Genomic DNA, 17,122 nt, shown 5'->3' with positions numbered 1-17,122 from the left:
TGGTCAGTATCGCACCTGCTTACTAATGAATAATGGTAGGTGGATATAAAAGTGGATATAAAAGGTGGTAGGTAGGTGGATATAAAAGGATGCCAGGTGGTTGTGTGAGTGTCTCAGCCTGGGAACACAGAGAGTCTGTCTGTGTGAGAGACACACGTGAGTGAAAGCAGTGCCCACTGCAACTGTGGTTTGGCTGGACGGGAGAAGCCCGCCAGTTGGTAGTTAGGTGGTACATTGTTTAGTTAGTGCCGGACAGGCAAGGATTTGTTTTATGTTTTATTTCTTTATGCATTGCTTTCACCATTAATAAACCTGACCCAGTGTCAGTTATACCCGAATCCCAGCTCTGCGCCTGCGTTTCATGCTGAACGCACGTGACCTTTGACCCCAGCAAAGGCGATCCCGGAGTGATTTATCACTATATACACTCACTGGCCACTTTATTAGGTACACCTGTCCAACTGTGTGTTAAGACTTAATTTCTAATCAGCCAATCTCATGGCGGCAACTCAGTGCATTTAGGCATGTAGACATGGTCAAGACAATCTCCTGCAGTTCAAACCGAGCATCAGTATGGGGAAGAAAGGTGATTTGAGTGCCTTTGAACGTGGCATGATTGTTGGTGCCAGAAGGGCTGGTCTGAGTATTTCAGAAACTGCTGATCTACTGGGATTTTCACGCACAACCATCTCTAGGGTTTACAGAGAATGGTCCGAAAAAGAAAAAAAATCCAGTGAGCGGCAGTTCTGTGGCCGGAAATGCCTTGTTGATGCCAGAGGTCAGAGGAGAATGGGCAGACTGGTTCGAGCTGATAGAAAGGCAACATTGACTCAAATTGCCACCCGTTACAACCAAGGTAGGCAGAAGAGCATCTCTGAACGCACAGTGCGTCGAACTTTGAGGCAGATGGGCTACAGCAGCAGAAGACCACACTGGGTACCACTCCTCTCAGCTAAGAACAGGAAACTGAGGCTACAATTTGCACAAGCTCATCGAAATTGGCCAGTAGAAGATTGGAAAAACGTTGCCTGGTCTGATGAGTCTCGATTTCTGCTGCGACATTCGGATGGTAGGGTCAGAATTTGGCGTAAACAACATGAAAGCATGGATCCATCCTGCCTTGTATCAACAGTTCAGGCTGGTGGTGGTGGTGTCATGGTGTGGGGAATTTTTTCTTGGCACTCTTTGGGCCCCTTGGTACCAATTGAGCATCGTTGCAACGCCACAGCCTACCTGAGTATTGTTGCTGACCATGTCCATCCCTTTATGACCACAATGTACCCAACATCTGATGGCTACTTTCAGCAGGATAATGCGCCATGTCATAAAGCTCGAATCATCTCAGATTGGTTTCTTGAACATGACAATGAGTTCACTGTACTCAAATGGCCTCCTCAGTCACCAGATCTCAATCCAATAGAGCATCTTTGGGATGTGGTGGAACGGGAGATTCGCATCAGGGATGTGCAGCCGACAAATCTGCGCCAACTGTGTGATGCCATCATGTCAATATGGTCCAAAATCTCTGAGGAATGCTTCCAGCACCTTGTTGAATCTCTGCCACGAAGAATTGAGGCAGTTCTGAAGGCAAAAGGGGGTCCAACCCCTTACTAGCATGGTGTACCTAATAAAGTGGCCAGTGAGTGTATATATAAATGTGTGTGTGTCACTGACATCTATATATCTATCTATTCTATGTGTATATATTTATTCTATCTAGTCTAACCTGTCGCGGCACATAAATTGACATCTTTTATTCTACCTTTTACAGAATGTTCCCAACATTTTTTCAATTTTAAGAAAAATGCTTGTGTTAATGATAACGAATCTGAATGTACCATATTCATGCCAAATGTATGTTTGGCGATCATTTTTGAAACATATTGGTTCATCTCTACTTACCTTCCCCCACACTCCCACGCCACACAGGATCCCCTTCTACAGCCAGCGTGGGAGCTTGCAGTTGACTTCAGTGTCTCTGACATGGAGCATGATGTCACTGCCATGCACTCCCAGTAATGGGCATGCCGATGTCAGCTTCTGGCCTCTGATTGGCCAGTGGCATGTATTGCAGCGTAGGGAGCTGGCGGGTTTCCTGTGCCGCAATACAATTCAGCTGAATGTGCACCTGAGGACACACATCCAGCTGAAACAGTCACTGGTGCCTGCAGGCCCCCCTCCACCTCTGAGTCCCAGTGCAGCTGCATTGGCTACACCTGCAATATGTCTATTAGGTCCAGGAATATTTGGACAGTGACACGGGTTTTGGCATTTTAGCTGTTTCCCAAAACATATTCAAGATACAGTTATACAATCAATATGGGGTTAAAGTTCATTCTCAGCTCTAATTTGTAGGTTTTCACATCCTAATTTGAATAAGGGTTTAGGAATGAAATCTCTTTAATATTTAGCTGCCTCTGTTTAAAGGGACCAAATATAAGTGGACAAGTTTCTCAATAGCTCTTTAATGTGCAGCCTAGGCTATTCCCATGTTAATGCCTAATCAATTATGCAGTTTAATGGTCTGCAGTTGATTCCAGGTGTGGCATTTGGAAGCTGTTGCTGTGAATCTACAAGATGCTGTCAAAAGAGCTCTCACTGGAAGTGAAACAGAGCTTCAGTAGGCTGAAAAAAGGGAATAAATCCATCAGAAAGCAAGCAGAAATGTTAGGAGTAGCCAGATAAATAATTTCCTACATTCTGCAAAAAAATAGAGCACACAGAAGCGTTCACAAAAGACAACTGTGATGGCTAATTTTAGAATCCTTTTCATGGTAAAGAAAAACCCCTTTTCAATATCCACCCAAGTGAAGTACACTCTCCAGGAAGTAGATGTTTCAGTGTCTAAGGCTATCATATAGAGAAGACTTAATGAGAGCATAGACTGAGGATTAACCACAAGACACAAACCATTAATCAGCCTTCAAAATAGAAAGGCCAAATTAGATTTTGACAAAAAACATCAGAGGAAGCCAGCCCAGTTCTGGAAAAGCATTCTTTGTACAAATGAAGCACAGATTAACTGTAAGAATGATTGGAAGAAGAAAGTATGAAGAAGGCTTATGATCCAAAGCACACCACATCCTCTGTAAAGCATAGTGGACACAATGTGATGGCATAGATATGCATGCAATCCAATGACATTGGGTCACTAGTGTTTATTCATGATGTGACTGATGCCGATGAATTCTGAATTGTACAAAGCTATACTTTATTTTCATATTCAACCAAATGCAGCAAGATTGATTGGACAGCGCTTCATAGTACAGATGGACAGTGTCCCAAAACATACTGCAAAAGCAACCCATGAGCTTTTCAAGGTAAAGAAGCTAAGTATTCTCCAATGCTAGAGTCAATCACAAGATCTCAACTCCATCGAGCATGCTTTTAAAGTTTAATAAAAAACTTAAGACAGAAAAGTGCACAAGCAAGCAACAACTTTAGTCAGCTGCAGTAAAAGCCTGACAAAGCATCACAAAGGAGGAAACCCAGTGTTTGGTGATGTCCATGACTTACAGACTTGAGGCAGTCATTGCCAGCAAGGGATTCTCAACAAAATATTAAAAATGGTAAAGTTAATTTGCCCAACTACTTTTGAGCTCCTGAAATGAGGAGGCTTTGAGGAAAAAATGGTTACAATTCCTATATGTTTCCCCTGCTGTTGTGCAAATGGAACAGACAACAGGTAGAAATGAAAGTAGTGGTTCTGCAGGAGGTGATCACAGACCATTTCTCTGTTCTCATCCTTTATGACAGTTTTAGGTCCCTTTTGCATTTTTTCATTGCTCTCACTCCTAGAGGTATTATAGGAGTACCCACAAAAGTTGCTTAGGTAGCGTAGCTCATCCAGGATGGCACATCAATGATATGAGGCAAGAAGGGTAGTTGTGTCTGTCAGCACAGTGTCCATAGCATGGACCAGACACCAGGAGACAGGCCAGTACACTAGGAGATGTGGAGGGTGTCGTATGTAGGCAACAACCCAGCAGCAGGACCGCTACTTCTTCCTTTGTGCAAGGAAGAGCAAGAGGAGCAATGCTAGAGCCCTGTAAAATGACCTCTAGCAGGCCACTAACATCCATGTGTCTGCTCAAACTATCATAAACAGACTCCAATGGGGTGGTATGAGAGCTCGACATCCACAAGTGGGTGTTGGGCTGTAAGCCCAGCACCATGCAGGGATATTGGCATTTGCCAGAGAACATTAAGATTGGCAAATTTGACACTGGCACCCTATGCTCTTAAGAGATGAGACCAGGTTCACTCTGAGCACATGTGACAGATGTGAGTTTGGAATCACCGCAGAGAACATTTTGCTGTCTGCAACATCATCCAGTATGACCAGTTTTGCAGTGGGTCAGTAATAGTTTGGGGAGGCATTTCTTTTGAGGGCAGCACATCCCTCCATGTGCTGAGGACCCTAACTGCCATTAGGTACCAGGATGAGATCCTCAGATCCATTATGAGACCATATATAGGTGCATTGAGCCCTGATTTCCTTATGATGCATGACATTGCTATGCCTTATGCGGCTGAAGTGTGTCAGCAGTGCCTGCATGATGAAGACATTAATGCTATGGACTGGCCTGCTCATTCCCCAGACCTGAATCCAATCTAACAGATCTGGGACATCATGTTTTGTTCCATCCACCAACACCACATTCCATCACAGACTGTCCAAGAGGTGACTAATGCTTCAATCCAGGTCTGAGAGTGAATCTCTCAGGAGAACATCTGCCTCCTTATCAGGAGCATGCCCAGGCATTGTAGGGATGTCATACAGGATGTGGAAGCCACACACACTACTGAGCATCATTTCCTTGTCTTGAGGCATTTCCACTGAGGTTGGATCAGCCTGTAATTTAATTTTCCATTTTGATCTTGAGTATCATTCCAAATCCAGACCTTCATGGGATATTCATTTTGATTTACTGTTCAGTGATTTTTTTATGTTGTTTTCTTCTCAATGTATTCCAATATGTAATGAATAAAGATATGCAACTGGAATATTTCATTCAGTGATATCTAGGATGTGGTATTTTAGTATTACCTTTATTTTTCGAGCAGTGTATATGTAGCTACTGTAAAAGATATCTCTCATGACTGTTGACAGGCACTCAAGCAAGATGACTGCCCCCATAATAATTTTCAGAGTATATAATGAAAAAAACTACAACCAGAGAATAAAAACAGATAAGAAAACATGTTTTGACTATCCGGCTTTAATTAGTTACAAAAAAAGATGATATTGTTATGCTGATGTCATGGCACTCCTGCTAACACTGTGTGAGGTGGCTACTCATTTAATTTGTGCACAAATACATGTCGCATCAGACAAATTTATGTGGTGTGCCTAGAATACATTTGAATAATGCAGATGTTTACAGTATTTTTACTGCTGGGTTGACTTACATCATTTTGCTGCAGCAAAGTTGAGTTATATATACTGTATATACTCAAGTATTAGCTGAGATTTTTAGCCCATTTTTGGGGCTGAAAGTCCTTCTCTTGGCTTATACTCATTTAAGGGGGTCAGCGGGGGAGGGGTGTCAGAGATCATACTCACCCCCTCCTGGTGCATGGTCTCTGCAGCCCCTCTTCTCCTATGGTCTCAGTTTCAGTGCCCTAGCTCTTACTGAGTTTAGCAGTCACGTGATACCGCTCATTAAAGTCATGAATATGCACATATTCATGAGTCTAATGAGCAGTACCACGTGACCGCTGAAACCTGGAGACCTGCGGCACAGAGACCATAGGAGAAGAGGAGCTGCAGAGACCATGCGCCAGGAGGGGGTGAGTATGACAGGGGGAGCCATATTCACCTGTCCCCGTTCCATCACCATCCACCGCTTTGTCTCCCGGGTCCTCTGGCTGTGACGTTCAGCAGAGGGCGCGATGACGTAAGTGCGCACCCTCTGCTGAACGTCACAGCAGAGACACGGGAGACACAGCGGTTGATGGCATTGGAGCGGGGACCGGTAAATATCGCCAGTGCCTGGGGCCTGAGCAAGTGGTGACACTAGCACGTGGCCCCCAGTGACGAGAGGTGAGTATGTCCTTTTTTTTATTGCAGCAGCAGCAGCAATATATGGGGGCATTTATATATGGAGCATCTTCTTGGGCCAGCATTAAGCCTTGTGCAGCAATATATGGGTGGTATATATCGATGATGCATCTTCTTGGGCCACCATTAACCCTTGTGCAGCAATACATGGGGGTATATATCTATGGATCATCTCCTCGGGCCACCATTAACCCTTGTGCAGCACCACCCTCGGCTTATACTCGAGTCAATAAGTTTTCCCAGTTTTTTGAGGCAAAATTAGGGGCACGGCTTATACTTGGGTCGACTTATACTCAAGTATATACGGTGTATGTATATATATATATATATATATATATACATATATATATATAAATTACAGCCAAAACTGCAACTGAAACCACTAGTCTAAATATGACTGTTATTGGTAATAATGGTACATTTTGCTCTGAGGCAGCCTTAAACCAGAAAATATTGATTTTTTTTACGTTATTATTACTATTATTATCAGTAGTTACAGAAGTGCAATGCTCATGTGCATAGATCTTTCTACTCTTGTTTTGTGGGAAAAAAACTATATATTTACACAGTGCGAGTGACATAGATCCCATAGAATTTATACCACACAAGTTTTAAAAAGATTTCTTTCACACAGTTTCTAAACCGCATTTAATCTTTTCAAGTGGTCCCGTATGATCTTGAAAAGCTTGTGAACAATATCTATGTACAATGCTTTTCCTGTCCTAACAAATGTAATCTCTCTCAATGTCACTGTCTGCCTGCTATTTCATTGCCATTTTCGTGCAGTCATGAAACCTGTCAGTCATAGGCCTCTTTATTTATTTTGTCTCTAGCTTACCAAGAGAGCTCCTCTGTTTTCTTATTTCAGGGCGAAGCCGGACAGAAGTAATATATTCTGGAAAGAACAAGAAAATTGTGTTTTTCAAATGCAAAATAAATGTGTGATTTTTTTTTGCAATTACACTTGTACTTTATATTATCCATTTTTCTATATAGAAAATACTAATATGATAGTAATACTGTAGTAATACAGTATAAAAGTGATACAAGAAAATAAAAAATCTGCTCCATAATTATAATTCTCCTTACAATGAACTTCTAGAGGGTAAGGGGTTATTCATCAAATTTGCTCTAGAAATCTGACATAAATCAATTTGAAATATCTACATTTTTTGCATGGCTTTTTAAAGTGAGCTCAGTTAACTGTTAGAAAAATGGGTAGAGCCCAGCAGCAAGGGCATAGCCCAGCGCAACTCAGCAAATTCATGTTACAGAAGTGCCATAGATTAAGACAGAAATGTACTGCATTCTTTGACTTAAGTTTTTAAGTACATTTCTGATGCATTTGTACAGCAGATGAAAGATGTGACAATTTCATTAAGAGCCACACAAATTTAGTGTATCTTACTCCAGTTAACAGTCTGGATAAATTGACCCATACATCTTTCAACTGCACTTTATCATCAATATTCTTTCATTTTAGTTATTATACATAGCAGAATTAAATGTCAATTCATCACATTACAAAAAGACACCTACATTGCAGAAATTGACAACTGGTTTCAGCAGTAACAAAATTATTAAATGAGATCAGTTTAGAGAAAAAAAATGATGTCCAAGATTATTTGAAAGTAGCTACAGGTAAGTCAGTGGTAAAAAAAACATTGCTACATAATGTATATACCATATTTTTGGTCCATAAGATGCACATAGGTTTAAGAGGAGAAAATGAGAAAAAAACAATTGAAGCAAAAAATATGGTAACTTCTGTACTAATATCTCCTATCCTGGTATATATATATCCCCAATCCAAGTGTACATGGTCTCTTCATCCCCATCCTGCTATGCATGGCTCCTCATCCCTATCCTGGTATGCATGTCTCCTCATCCCTATCCTGGTATGTATAGCCCCCTCATCCCTATCCTGGTATGCATGGCTCCCTTATCCCTACCCTGGTAGGCATGGTCTCCTCAACCCTATTCTGGTATGCATGGCATCCTCATCCCTATCCCAGTATGCATGGCCCCTTCATCCCTATCCTGGTATGCACGACCCCCTCATCTCTAGCCTGGCAGGCATGGCCTCCTCATCCCTATCCTGGTAGGTATGGCCTCCTCATCCCTATCCTGGTATGCATGACACCCTCATCACTAGCCTGATAGGCATAACCCTATCATTCCTAGCCTGGTAGGCATGGTCCCGTCATCCTTGGCCTAGTAGGCATGGTCACTCTCATCCCTATCCTGGTAGGCATGACCCCCTCATCCCTATCCTGGTATACATTGCCCCCTCATCTCTTGCATGGTATGCATGGCCTCCTCATCCCTATCCTGGTATGCATGACACCCTCATCACTAGCCTGATAGGCATAACCCCATCATCCCTAGCCTGGTAGGCACAGTCACTCTCATCCCTATCCTGGTAGGCATGACCCCCTCATCCCTATCCTGGTATACATTGCCCCCTGATCTCTAGCATGGTATGCATGGCCTCCTCATCCCCATCCTGGTATGCATGGCCCCATCATCCCTTTCCTGGTATGCATGATCCCCTGGCGAAGCAGGGTAAATGAGAATCACAATAATGATGCATATAGGTGACACGAAGTGAGGTACACTGTGGATAGTTGTAGGATATACATATATGTAAATAGAATGAAGTGCACCTGCTTACCCATGGTAGGTACGGACCACTACAGCCTTCCTTGCAACCCTACTCCCCTTTGATAAAGCAAGCAGATGAAATGCACATCAGGGGCAGCAAGGAAGGCTGTAGTGGTCTGGACCTACCATGGGTAAGCAGGTTCTATACTGATCCCTAGCCTATCCCTTGCCTCCCTTCATGTATCCGCCATTCTGTTTTCTTACTATGTCTGTTATTCTTACATGTATGGTGTTTAGTCTGATTTTATGCTTGACTTACTAAAATAACGTGTGCCCGCTACTAAAGGGGATTGGTGTGGAGAGCAGTGAATATTCATTGATCTTTAATATTGGCCACAGTGGTAGCAGCCGCTGGCTTCCTGCAGCTGACAGGCAATCATGTGTGCCTGCTATTACAGAGAATCAGACTAAAACAGTAATCAATAGGCATAATTTATATATTGGGGCTGAGAGCATATTAGGGTCAAATTCTTCCAACATGTGACCAATATACAAACACAGAAGTTGAGTACTGCAAATAATGTACCAAAACTAGAAGCTAAACGGAGTAGCAAAGGACCATGAGAGAATAAGTGTACACATAATATTTATTCTCAATTCTACACTCTTGCACTCTATCCGTAAGTGATGAATCATCCTCAGTCTGCTTCAGTCTCGGCTGTGGCTTCTATCCAACTAGCCCACTGATATCACTGTCACCCAAGTCCAGGTCTGGAGGATGGGAGATTGGTGAGGGGAATAATAGAGATGAGCAGATAAATCCATGTATCAAGTTAAATGAAATGAAATTCCCTTTTTCATGAGAATTCAGACATTGAGATTCGATTCACAGAAAAAAATGTACCCACCACCATTTCTTTCACTGTTGAAGGATAAGAGTGAAGGCAAAAATCATTTTGTAATGTCACACGGACTTCCCTGTAATGCAATTCAGCTATGACATCTTACAGATTATCATACCTTGTACACTGGTGGAGTCCATCATCAGAGTTAAAGGGTAACGCTATCTATTCTGCAGAGTGTAAACTCTTATGATCAATGCAGTCCTCTCGCTCTTTCTCTCTTTTGTAGTGTGTAAGTTCTTATGATCAGTGCGGTCCTCTCTCTGTCTCTAGTAAAGTCTAAGTACTTATGGTCAGTGAGTTTTCTCTCTCCTCTCACTTAGCAATTACAAGCTTTTGATTATTGAGATTAGTTCAAATTTATTCACCGCATATCAAACTTTCCTGGAAAATTCAACAAAGCTGGCAAATTCAAATTTCAAATAATCATCTCATCTCAAGTGAATACTATTTGTTTTTCAATCTTTTGCTTTCCCTTCATGGTTCAGCTAACAGGTGGTCAGTCGGGTGCTATTTTGCTGAATTCATGTGTAGCAAATTGGAAATAAGTCTATATTCTGAAGAATACAATTTTTTTTGCAAATTAGGATTGTGAAAGTTAATTCAATTCCACTCAAATAAATTCGCTCATCTCTAATCAATAATCTTTGCAACTAAAATAAAGTAAAGTATCCAGGAACTTGTATTTTTGTACAACTTATCCATAGTTGTCCCACTTCAAACTGGCAATCATATCAGCTGAGATCAAAGGCTAACAGCTAGAATCAAGTCTCTATTCCGTTATGCTAGCAACTTAAAAGAAGATGAAGCAACGCTGTCAATCCACTTTATAATAAAGAGTGTTCTAGCCATCATTGCTAACTTAAAATTGTAATTATCCTGTGCAAATGTTCAATTTTTTGTGAAAACATGCAGAAGCAAAACCTATGCAGGCAAAATAAACAAACATGGATATGCTATGAAAACAGTTATTACATATAGCATTGTGTTGACATTTAATCACATGACATCATAGCAATTTATTTATTGGTATAATTTCTAGAAAGTTCACATGGTAAAAATGTAGGAGAATTATTTACAGTTATTCAGGTAGGGCCACTAATCTATTGCTATGCTAGATATTTTGGACGGTGTTTAGGTCTATCTACAAATTAGATAATTTACTATATTAAAAGTACAAGAATTTTTCATAATCAATGCATTTGTTACATATTCGGAACCCATTATATGTTATGTTTGTGTTGATTTATTCATGCTTATGATTCATGTAATTCTTTGTTTTGATTAACATTTTATTATAATGCTTTTAATCATGATGTAGTATTTCTGTTTCAGCATGATCTGCACAATCTGATGATTGAATAGGTACATTTCTATGTCTGAATAGTCTACTGCTTAGTAAAACCAGTACATAATGACCCATGTTTGTTATTTATGTTATTTTAGGCAATATAATAGAAGGACCTTATCTTCATGTCATTTTCTGAGTAGTTTTTATGCCACTGGAATGAGCATTGTTTAGTTCATTATAGTTTCCTTTGAGATCTGAGCATACTTACTAAAGGTTACAATTACCAGAGGACAACAGAGACGTGAAAGTAAAATATTGACTTACAGTGTGTGTGTTTATTGATCCACAGGTCTCCTGACAAATGCAACAACCATCCCCTGAAAAAAGGAGTTCAGGCTCGTGAAAGCTATGTACTTTAGACAAATTCACTGCTGTGGATCCTCATCTTGTATGTCATCAACTCTGTCTGTTCCCCGGTATCTCATAAAAGACGGCCTAATTTCTCCACATTACGAGCTAAACTTTGACCTTCCACGTAAAGGATCACTGGCAACAAGAACACTGTATGTTGATATGAGATATGCTTGGGCATTAGCAATACAGATCATGGTTAACATTTCATTTACGATATGTGTACACCACTACTAGACTTGATGATACCAACTCCTCTGAAACTGAATATTCTACCATTTTGAAGAGTATTCTTCCCCTTATCAGCCTTAGAACGAAGACTGTTTTGTCTACAAGAGGACTAATGTGCAAAAGAGAGTGACTCCTTGTGCCCTGGACTGTCCGAATTGCTTTTATTTTCTTATATGTTGGATATAAATACAATAGACCAAAGAGTAAAGCCTATGTTAAAAAGGACACCAACCTAATATCATCAAGCATATTGGGGTTAAATGTAAAGGTTAAACATGAATGCTTCTTATGATTTATCAAAAGGACATGTTTTCAGCCTTTCCAACTTTGGAGTTTTACTATATAGGGGACATCAGTATGGACAACTGCAGCAAAATGGATGCAGAAATAGCTCTTCACGAGAACATCTAAAGAACCTAATGGAGCATGGAGAAAACAGTAACAGCCTATGTTTTAAAACACATTTCACAAAACAGAAACTGTCTTAATGATATCTTTATTCCTCTGTACTTAGAATGGCATTCCCATACTAAACTCATTTTCAGTTTTAACCAGTAAAATATGCCTCTTCTACAATTCCATTTTGATAGTTGAAATTGGATAAAACGGTATTTGCAAAAGAGCATGTTTGGTCACCCGTGGCCTAATTCAGTACACCATTTAGCACCAGAAAGAAAATTAAAGAAAAAAAACGTGACACTTGTTTGAAAGAGATCATTAAATGTATTTTGAAAAGCCTAAAGTTATATATTTAACAGTTTTTATATGTTGTATATTTGTAGAAAATCCTATTTAACAATTAACGTGGTAACTCTGCCATGGAAAAATGTCAGAGTTCTGTTGTGTTTATTACTTCAGTTGTCTCTGAAGTCACCAGTGTAGTTTTGCTTTCTTCCATTGGGACATTTTGGATGTAAAGCATGAGCAGAGAGGACTCTGTAGAAAAAGCAAAGAATAATGTTTATATAATATAAATGCATTCAACCATTGCACTGTTGGAAGGCATTTTTTTTGGTCTTTGCGTACTGGTAAAAGTAGTCAAAAACATATCTACATTTCTTTTTCAAGTTACTTTCAGCCCTTCTTAAGGATGCACCTATTCTACAGTTTATCGGGATATGTTTGAAGTGCACATATAGTCCAATTGTTTATGCAGACGCTAATGATATTTATCATTGTAGACCATATGTGTACCTTAATAGATATCACCCGTATTCTGTACAAGATTACCTCATCGTTAGAAATCAATTTTTATTCTTCAGTTTCATGAAGCAAGCAATTAAAATTAAGTTGTGTGACATTTAGCATACAATATAGACTCATAGCTTTGGTTGTATTTTCATAGCTAGTGTGTTAAAAATTAGTGTACTGTCTTCCGGGCAGATTTTATTTTTTTGTTTTTAGTTATTTCCCTTACTTATGTTACAATGGTCTCAACAGAAGCATTGCAAACTACCACATTTAAGTCTTTACTCTTTACGTTTGTCTAGCTCTAGCATACTAAACTACATGCAACATTAAATTGCAGGTTAAATTCAGAAAAATCAAAAATGATCTTGGAGGAAATAGAAATGGTAGTACGGCACCTATAGGCTACAGACGGATTAAAGGTTTCCAATTATTTTACTGTAGGGCTGCTGTTTCAATTGTTTAAGTTATCATGAGATTAAATATATTTTGGCATAATCACTTTTTGTTCCCTTTCGTTTGACTAATATGAGTTATCTTGGGTGTTTGCCCAGTGTTTTTTGACAGACACCATTTCATAGTATTAAGTCAAATATCCTGCAATAAATGGTGTTCTCAGATTAAATTCTTCTTCCCATGTTTCCAACTCATTGCGTTAACTCCTTCACCTCACAGAGTTAGTCATCACCACTGGTAACAGTAATATTTATCTAGAAGCAAGCTCACCTATTTGAATTCATATCCCTCAAGTGATGGTATGAGGCTGATACAAAGTCATGGAAATAACTTTTCTGCTGAGTTCTAATGGAAATTCCGCAAGTATGAAAGCCCTTCTAACAGCAGAGAGCCAACTTTTATTAAGTATTGAAAAGATCAAAGTCTGTGCTCTCAGATTCCCATTCCTTCTGCACTACAAGCAATGTTACCCTTTTAATAAAGTTCAGTTTACTTTGTAACTCAACTACAGTGTATGGCTACAAGGATTTCAGTTTAATTCTACATCTTTATCAACTGTGGGATATCAATTTCTAAAACAATAGTGTGTGAATACTTCATATGGCATCCAAATTACATCCGAGTGTGACAACGTGCACACAGTAAAGTTCTTTGAAATTAATTTTGTAGCTGATGTTGTGTCATTTTTTTTTGTAGACTTTAAACTCAGGGATGAAGGGGTTAATGTACATACTATGGAGCAAGTAGTTATATTTTATGCACTCAGAGCAGCTGAAGGTGTTCCATTTTTATTGCTTTAAAGTATTTGCTGTTGTATTGGTATAGCTAAATTATAAAAAAAAAAATAAAGATAAGTCTTTTTATGGAGCCTTTTGTTCACTAAAACACCATGCGGGTAGTGCCATTTATGCAGAGAAGCTTTATTTTTTATGAGGATGTACATTATCTTTTACAATGGCGTTTGTTTTACCAGATGGAACTACTGCATGCGCAGAATTATGCACAGTTATAATTTTCAGACATAACCTTTTAGCACCAACTTGTTTTTAGGTCCAAAATTCTATGCTGATTAATTTCATCATTTATCTTATAAGAGTTTGAACTCATTTTTACTTTTAAAAAGATAGCTATATCCTGATTTTCTTCAAAGTTGCCGAGTTGAATGATGAATTTCTGCAAGGTTGCAATCTTCACTAGGGTGAGCACAGCTAAAGCTATATAAATGCGCGTGTAGACAGTCATCCATAATCATGGTCGCAAGAACTAGTTATTGTTTCATTTAGTTATTTGGCTATTTGCAGCATTTAAACCTAAAAATTGAGCCTTATTCTTTATTGAAGAAATATTAAATATATACTTTACATGACCCTGGTCCACACTGGTAGCTTTTGCCACTAGAACAGACCCTTGCAATCTACTCATACTTGCCATCATTTCCAAAATGTCTGATTAACAGGCCCTGCAGGCGCGAGATCATTGTTATAATATCAAGACACAAATATGATGATGAGGAACTGAGAATGCTAATCAGAAGAGGTGCTGGGAATGCCAGCAGATAGAAGGAGGTTCACAGGGCCCTGGTCAGGCTTACACAGACTAACAGTCTTTTAGATCAATTCTAATTTTGAAATGTATTAGAACATAACTTTGGCTCTCTTTAATGGCAAAAATTATAATGGTGTTAAAAGTCAGCCATTTCATTTTTACTTTTCTTATGAAAAAAATGTTTTCATGCAATGAATAGCTTATATTGATTTTAAAGGTATTGAAATCTTCACAAAAGTGAAAAGTGTTGGCCTACCAGGAGTCAAAGACTAATTTTATGATTATTGATTATTTTTTGTTATGTTACCTGTTGTTTCCTGTACGATAATGAGTCTGCTTAGCTAATTCGCTATCGTGTGCACATTGCAATGCATTATGAACTTCTAAACCTACTGAAAGGAAATACAGTGTGTTTTTAACTTGAATTCAAACATTGAAAGCATTAATAACTGGAAGTTACTATGAGACATTATGTTAAGGTAAAATAAGTGAAATTATCTTCAAAAATCAACCAAGTCAGCAATCTATGATGAATTGTGTACAGAAATCTGGAGTCGAGCCAACAGGAAAAAATGTAAGTAATAAGGTAAGTGAAATGTTATAGTAATCATCAAAAACAAAAGCTAAAAAATGTTTATTTTTTAATACTATTACATTAATATAGTTAAAACAAGATTTGTCAGTGAAAATCTGTTATTCAAATAAAATCCCAAAGTCTTTTCCATGATCACTCTATGAGACTCTACTTTGCAATCAGTAATTCAAACATTAGGTTGAGGTAGGGCCGGGAAAAAGTATTTTGGTGCCCTAGGCAGATGAAGCCAATGGCGCCCCATCCCTCCACCAAAGCAAAGGAATGGCTCACGGGCTAAGGTAACAGAACCTCTAAAGCACATCCCCCTTCCCCTCCGATGGTTTAGGTAGCAAACTCTGATGATTAGAGATGAGCAGACTCCTGGATGTTCATGTCTCGCAGGTTTGGCCGTACATCAACCCCACAAATATGAACTCCACTTGCCACCGCCACAGGGCAAATGGGAAGAGCTGAGCAAAGTGCCAGAATACGTGTATCTAATAGATGCGCCTTTTCTGGGTGGCTATGGGCTGCTATTTTTAGGCAGGTGGTGCCAATATCAATGGCCCCATACCAGCCTGAGAATACATGCTCCCAGCTGTTTGCTTTAGCATGGCTGGTTGTCAAAAATGGCGGGGACCTCACATTGTTTGTTTTTAAACTACTTATCTAAATAATTAAAAAAACAATGTGGGGACCCCTCTGATCTTGATAACCTTGATAACACTGACAGATGCCCCCAGATGTCAGTATTGCCTATCTGGTTATCAAAAATACAGGAGAACACAAGGTGAGCCCAAGTCAGATTTTTTTTAATTTTTTTATCATGCAGGCATCAGCTGATGAATAATCCCATCATCCGCCTGCTCTCGCTGTTATTAGCAGTATCAGTAGTCCCATCAGCCAACTCCAGTGACCGGAGGTGAACTTTTTTACCTGATTACAGCTGCAGGCTCACACTGTCATTTGACGGCATTGGAACCACGGCTCTCTGACCAGCGGTAATGATTTTACCACCAATTGGATCAGTGTTTGCCGTGCTGTCATGCACATGACAGCACAACAAACCCCCAATGTTCGAAGGGCTTATCCCAAACAGTAACATGGACTTCCTGGTGAAGCCCGTGTTCGGTGACCGTGCACGAGCAGTAGGTGTTCTCTATGGACGCCGAACTTTACTGCACAGGTTTGCCCTTCTCTACTGTTCACTACTTCCACTAGAATTGTTAGCTTTTTCACAAAAAGTCATCAAAAATATATAAAGTAATGTACTTTAGGGATGTAATTTAACAGACCGATTTCACAGTTAGAGGCAGAATCAATAATTTTTTGCTGACCATTTACATACTACTGGGTAAAAATTAGCGATGTTCTTCCCTGAGTCCTATATTTTCAATGTAGAACTAAAGCATTTGGTAAATACCCTATTGAAAAATAAACAGACACACATTGTAAATAAAGTGATATGTCTGATGGTTTTTGTGTTCGACATGTGACAAATACATCATGCACAAAACTGATGGTGGTTCTGGTGATTTTTTTGATTCTGGAGATATATTCATGTAGAGATGGCTGTTTTCGTGCTATATTGATGTAGTGATGATGATTTGGGTGATATAGTAATCATCATAATCATCATCAGTACATAAATATGAAGCCAAAGTAATCATCAGTACATAATTAAAGCATCAGAGCCATAAATAGTACATGACTTTGGTGCAGAAACATCATCAGTAAATACATACATAATCAGAACCACCATCAGTACATGAATGTCACCAGAACCTCTATCAGTAGATTAATATGCCACCAGAACCACCTTAAGTGCATGAATACATAACCAGAACCAAGAGTAC

General features: G+C 39.4%; 1 protein-coding gene across 1 annotated transcript in view; it reads left to right on the top strand.

Moving 5' to 3' along the window:
* The window catches only part of TAFA5 (TAFA chemokine like family member 5), an 881,362-nt gene extending 867,542 nt beyond the window's left edge, over positions 1-13,820 (top strand). The window contains exon 4 of the mRNA XM_073573490.1: positions 11,211-13,820. Coding sequence (XP_073429591.1) covers positions 11,211-11,219 — 9 coding nt within the window. The 3' untranslated portion in view covers positions 11,220-13,820. The remainder of the gene's footprint in view (positions 1-11,210) is intronic.
* The last annotated feature ends 3,302 nt before the right edge of the window (positions 13,821-17,122 follow it).

The sequence above is a fragment of the Dendrobates tinctorius genome, unplaced genomic scaffold (assembly GCF_039654945.1).
Source record: "Dendrobates tinctorius isolate UK_male_01 unplaced genomic scaffold, ASM3965494v1 ptg000035l, whole genome shotgun sequence".
NCBI lineage: Eukaryota > Metazoa > Chordata > Amphibia > Anura > Dendrobatidae > Dendrobates > Dendrobates tinctorius.
The sequence above is the reverse complement of the archived record's forward strand: the minus strand, read 5'-3'. Positions and strand labels throughout refer to the sequence as shown.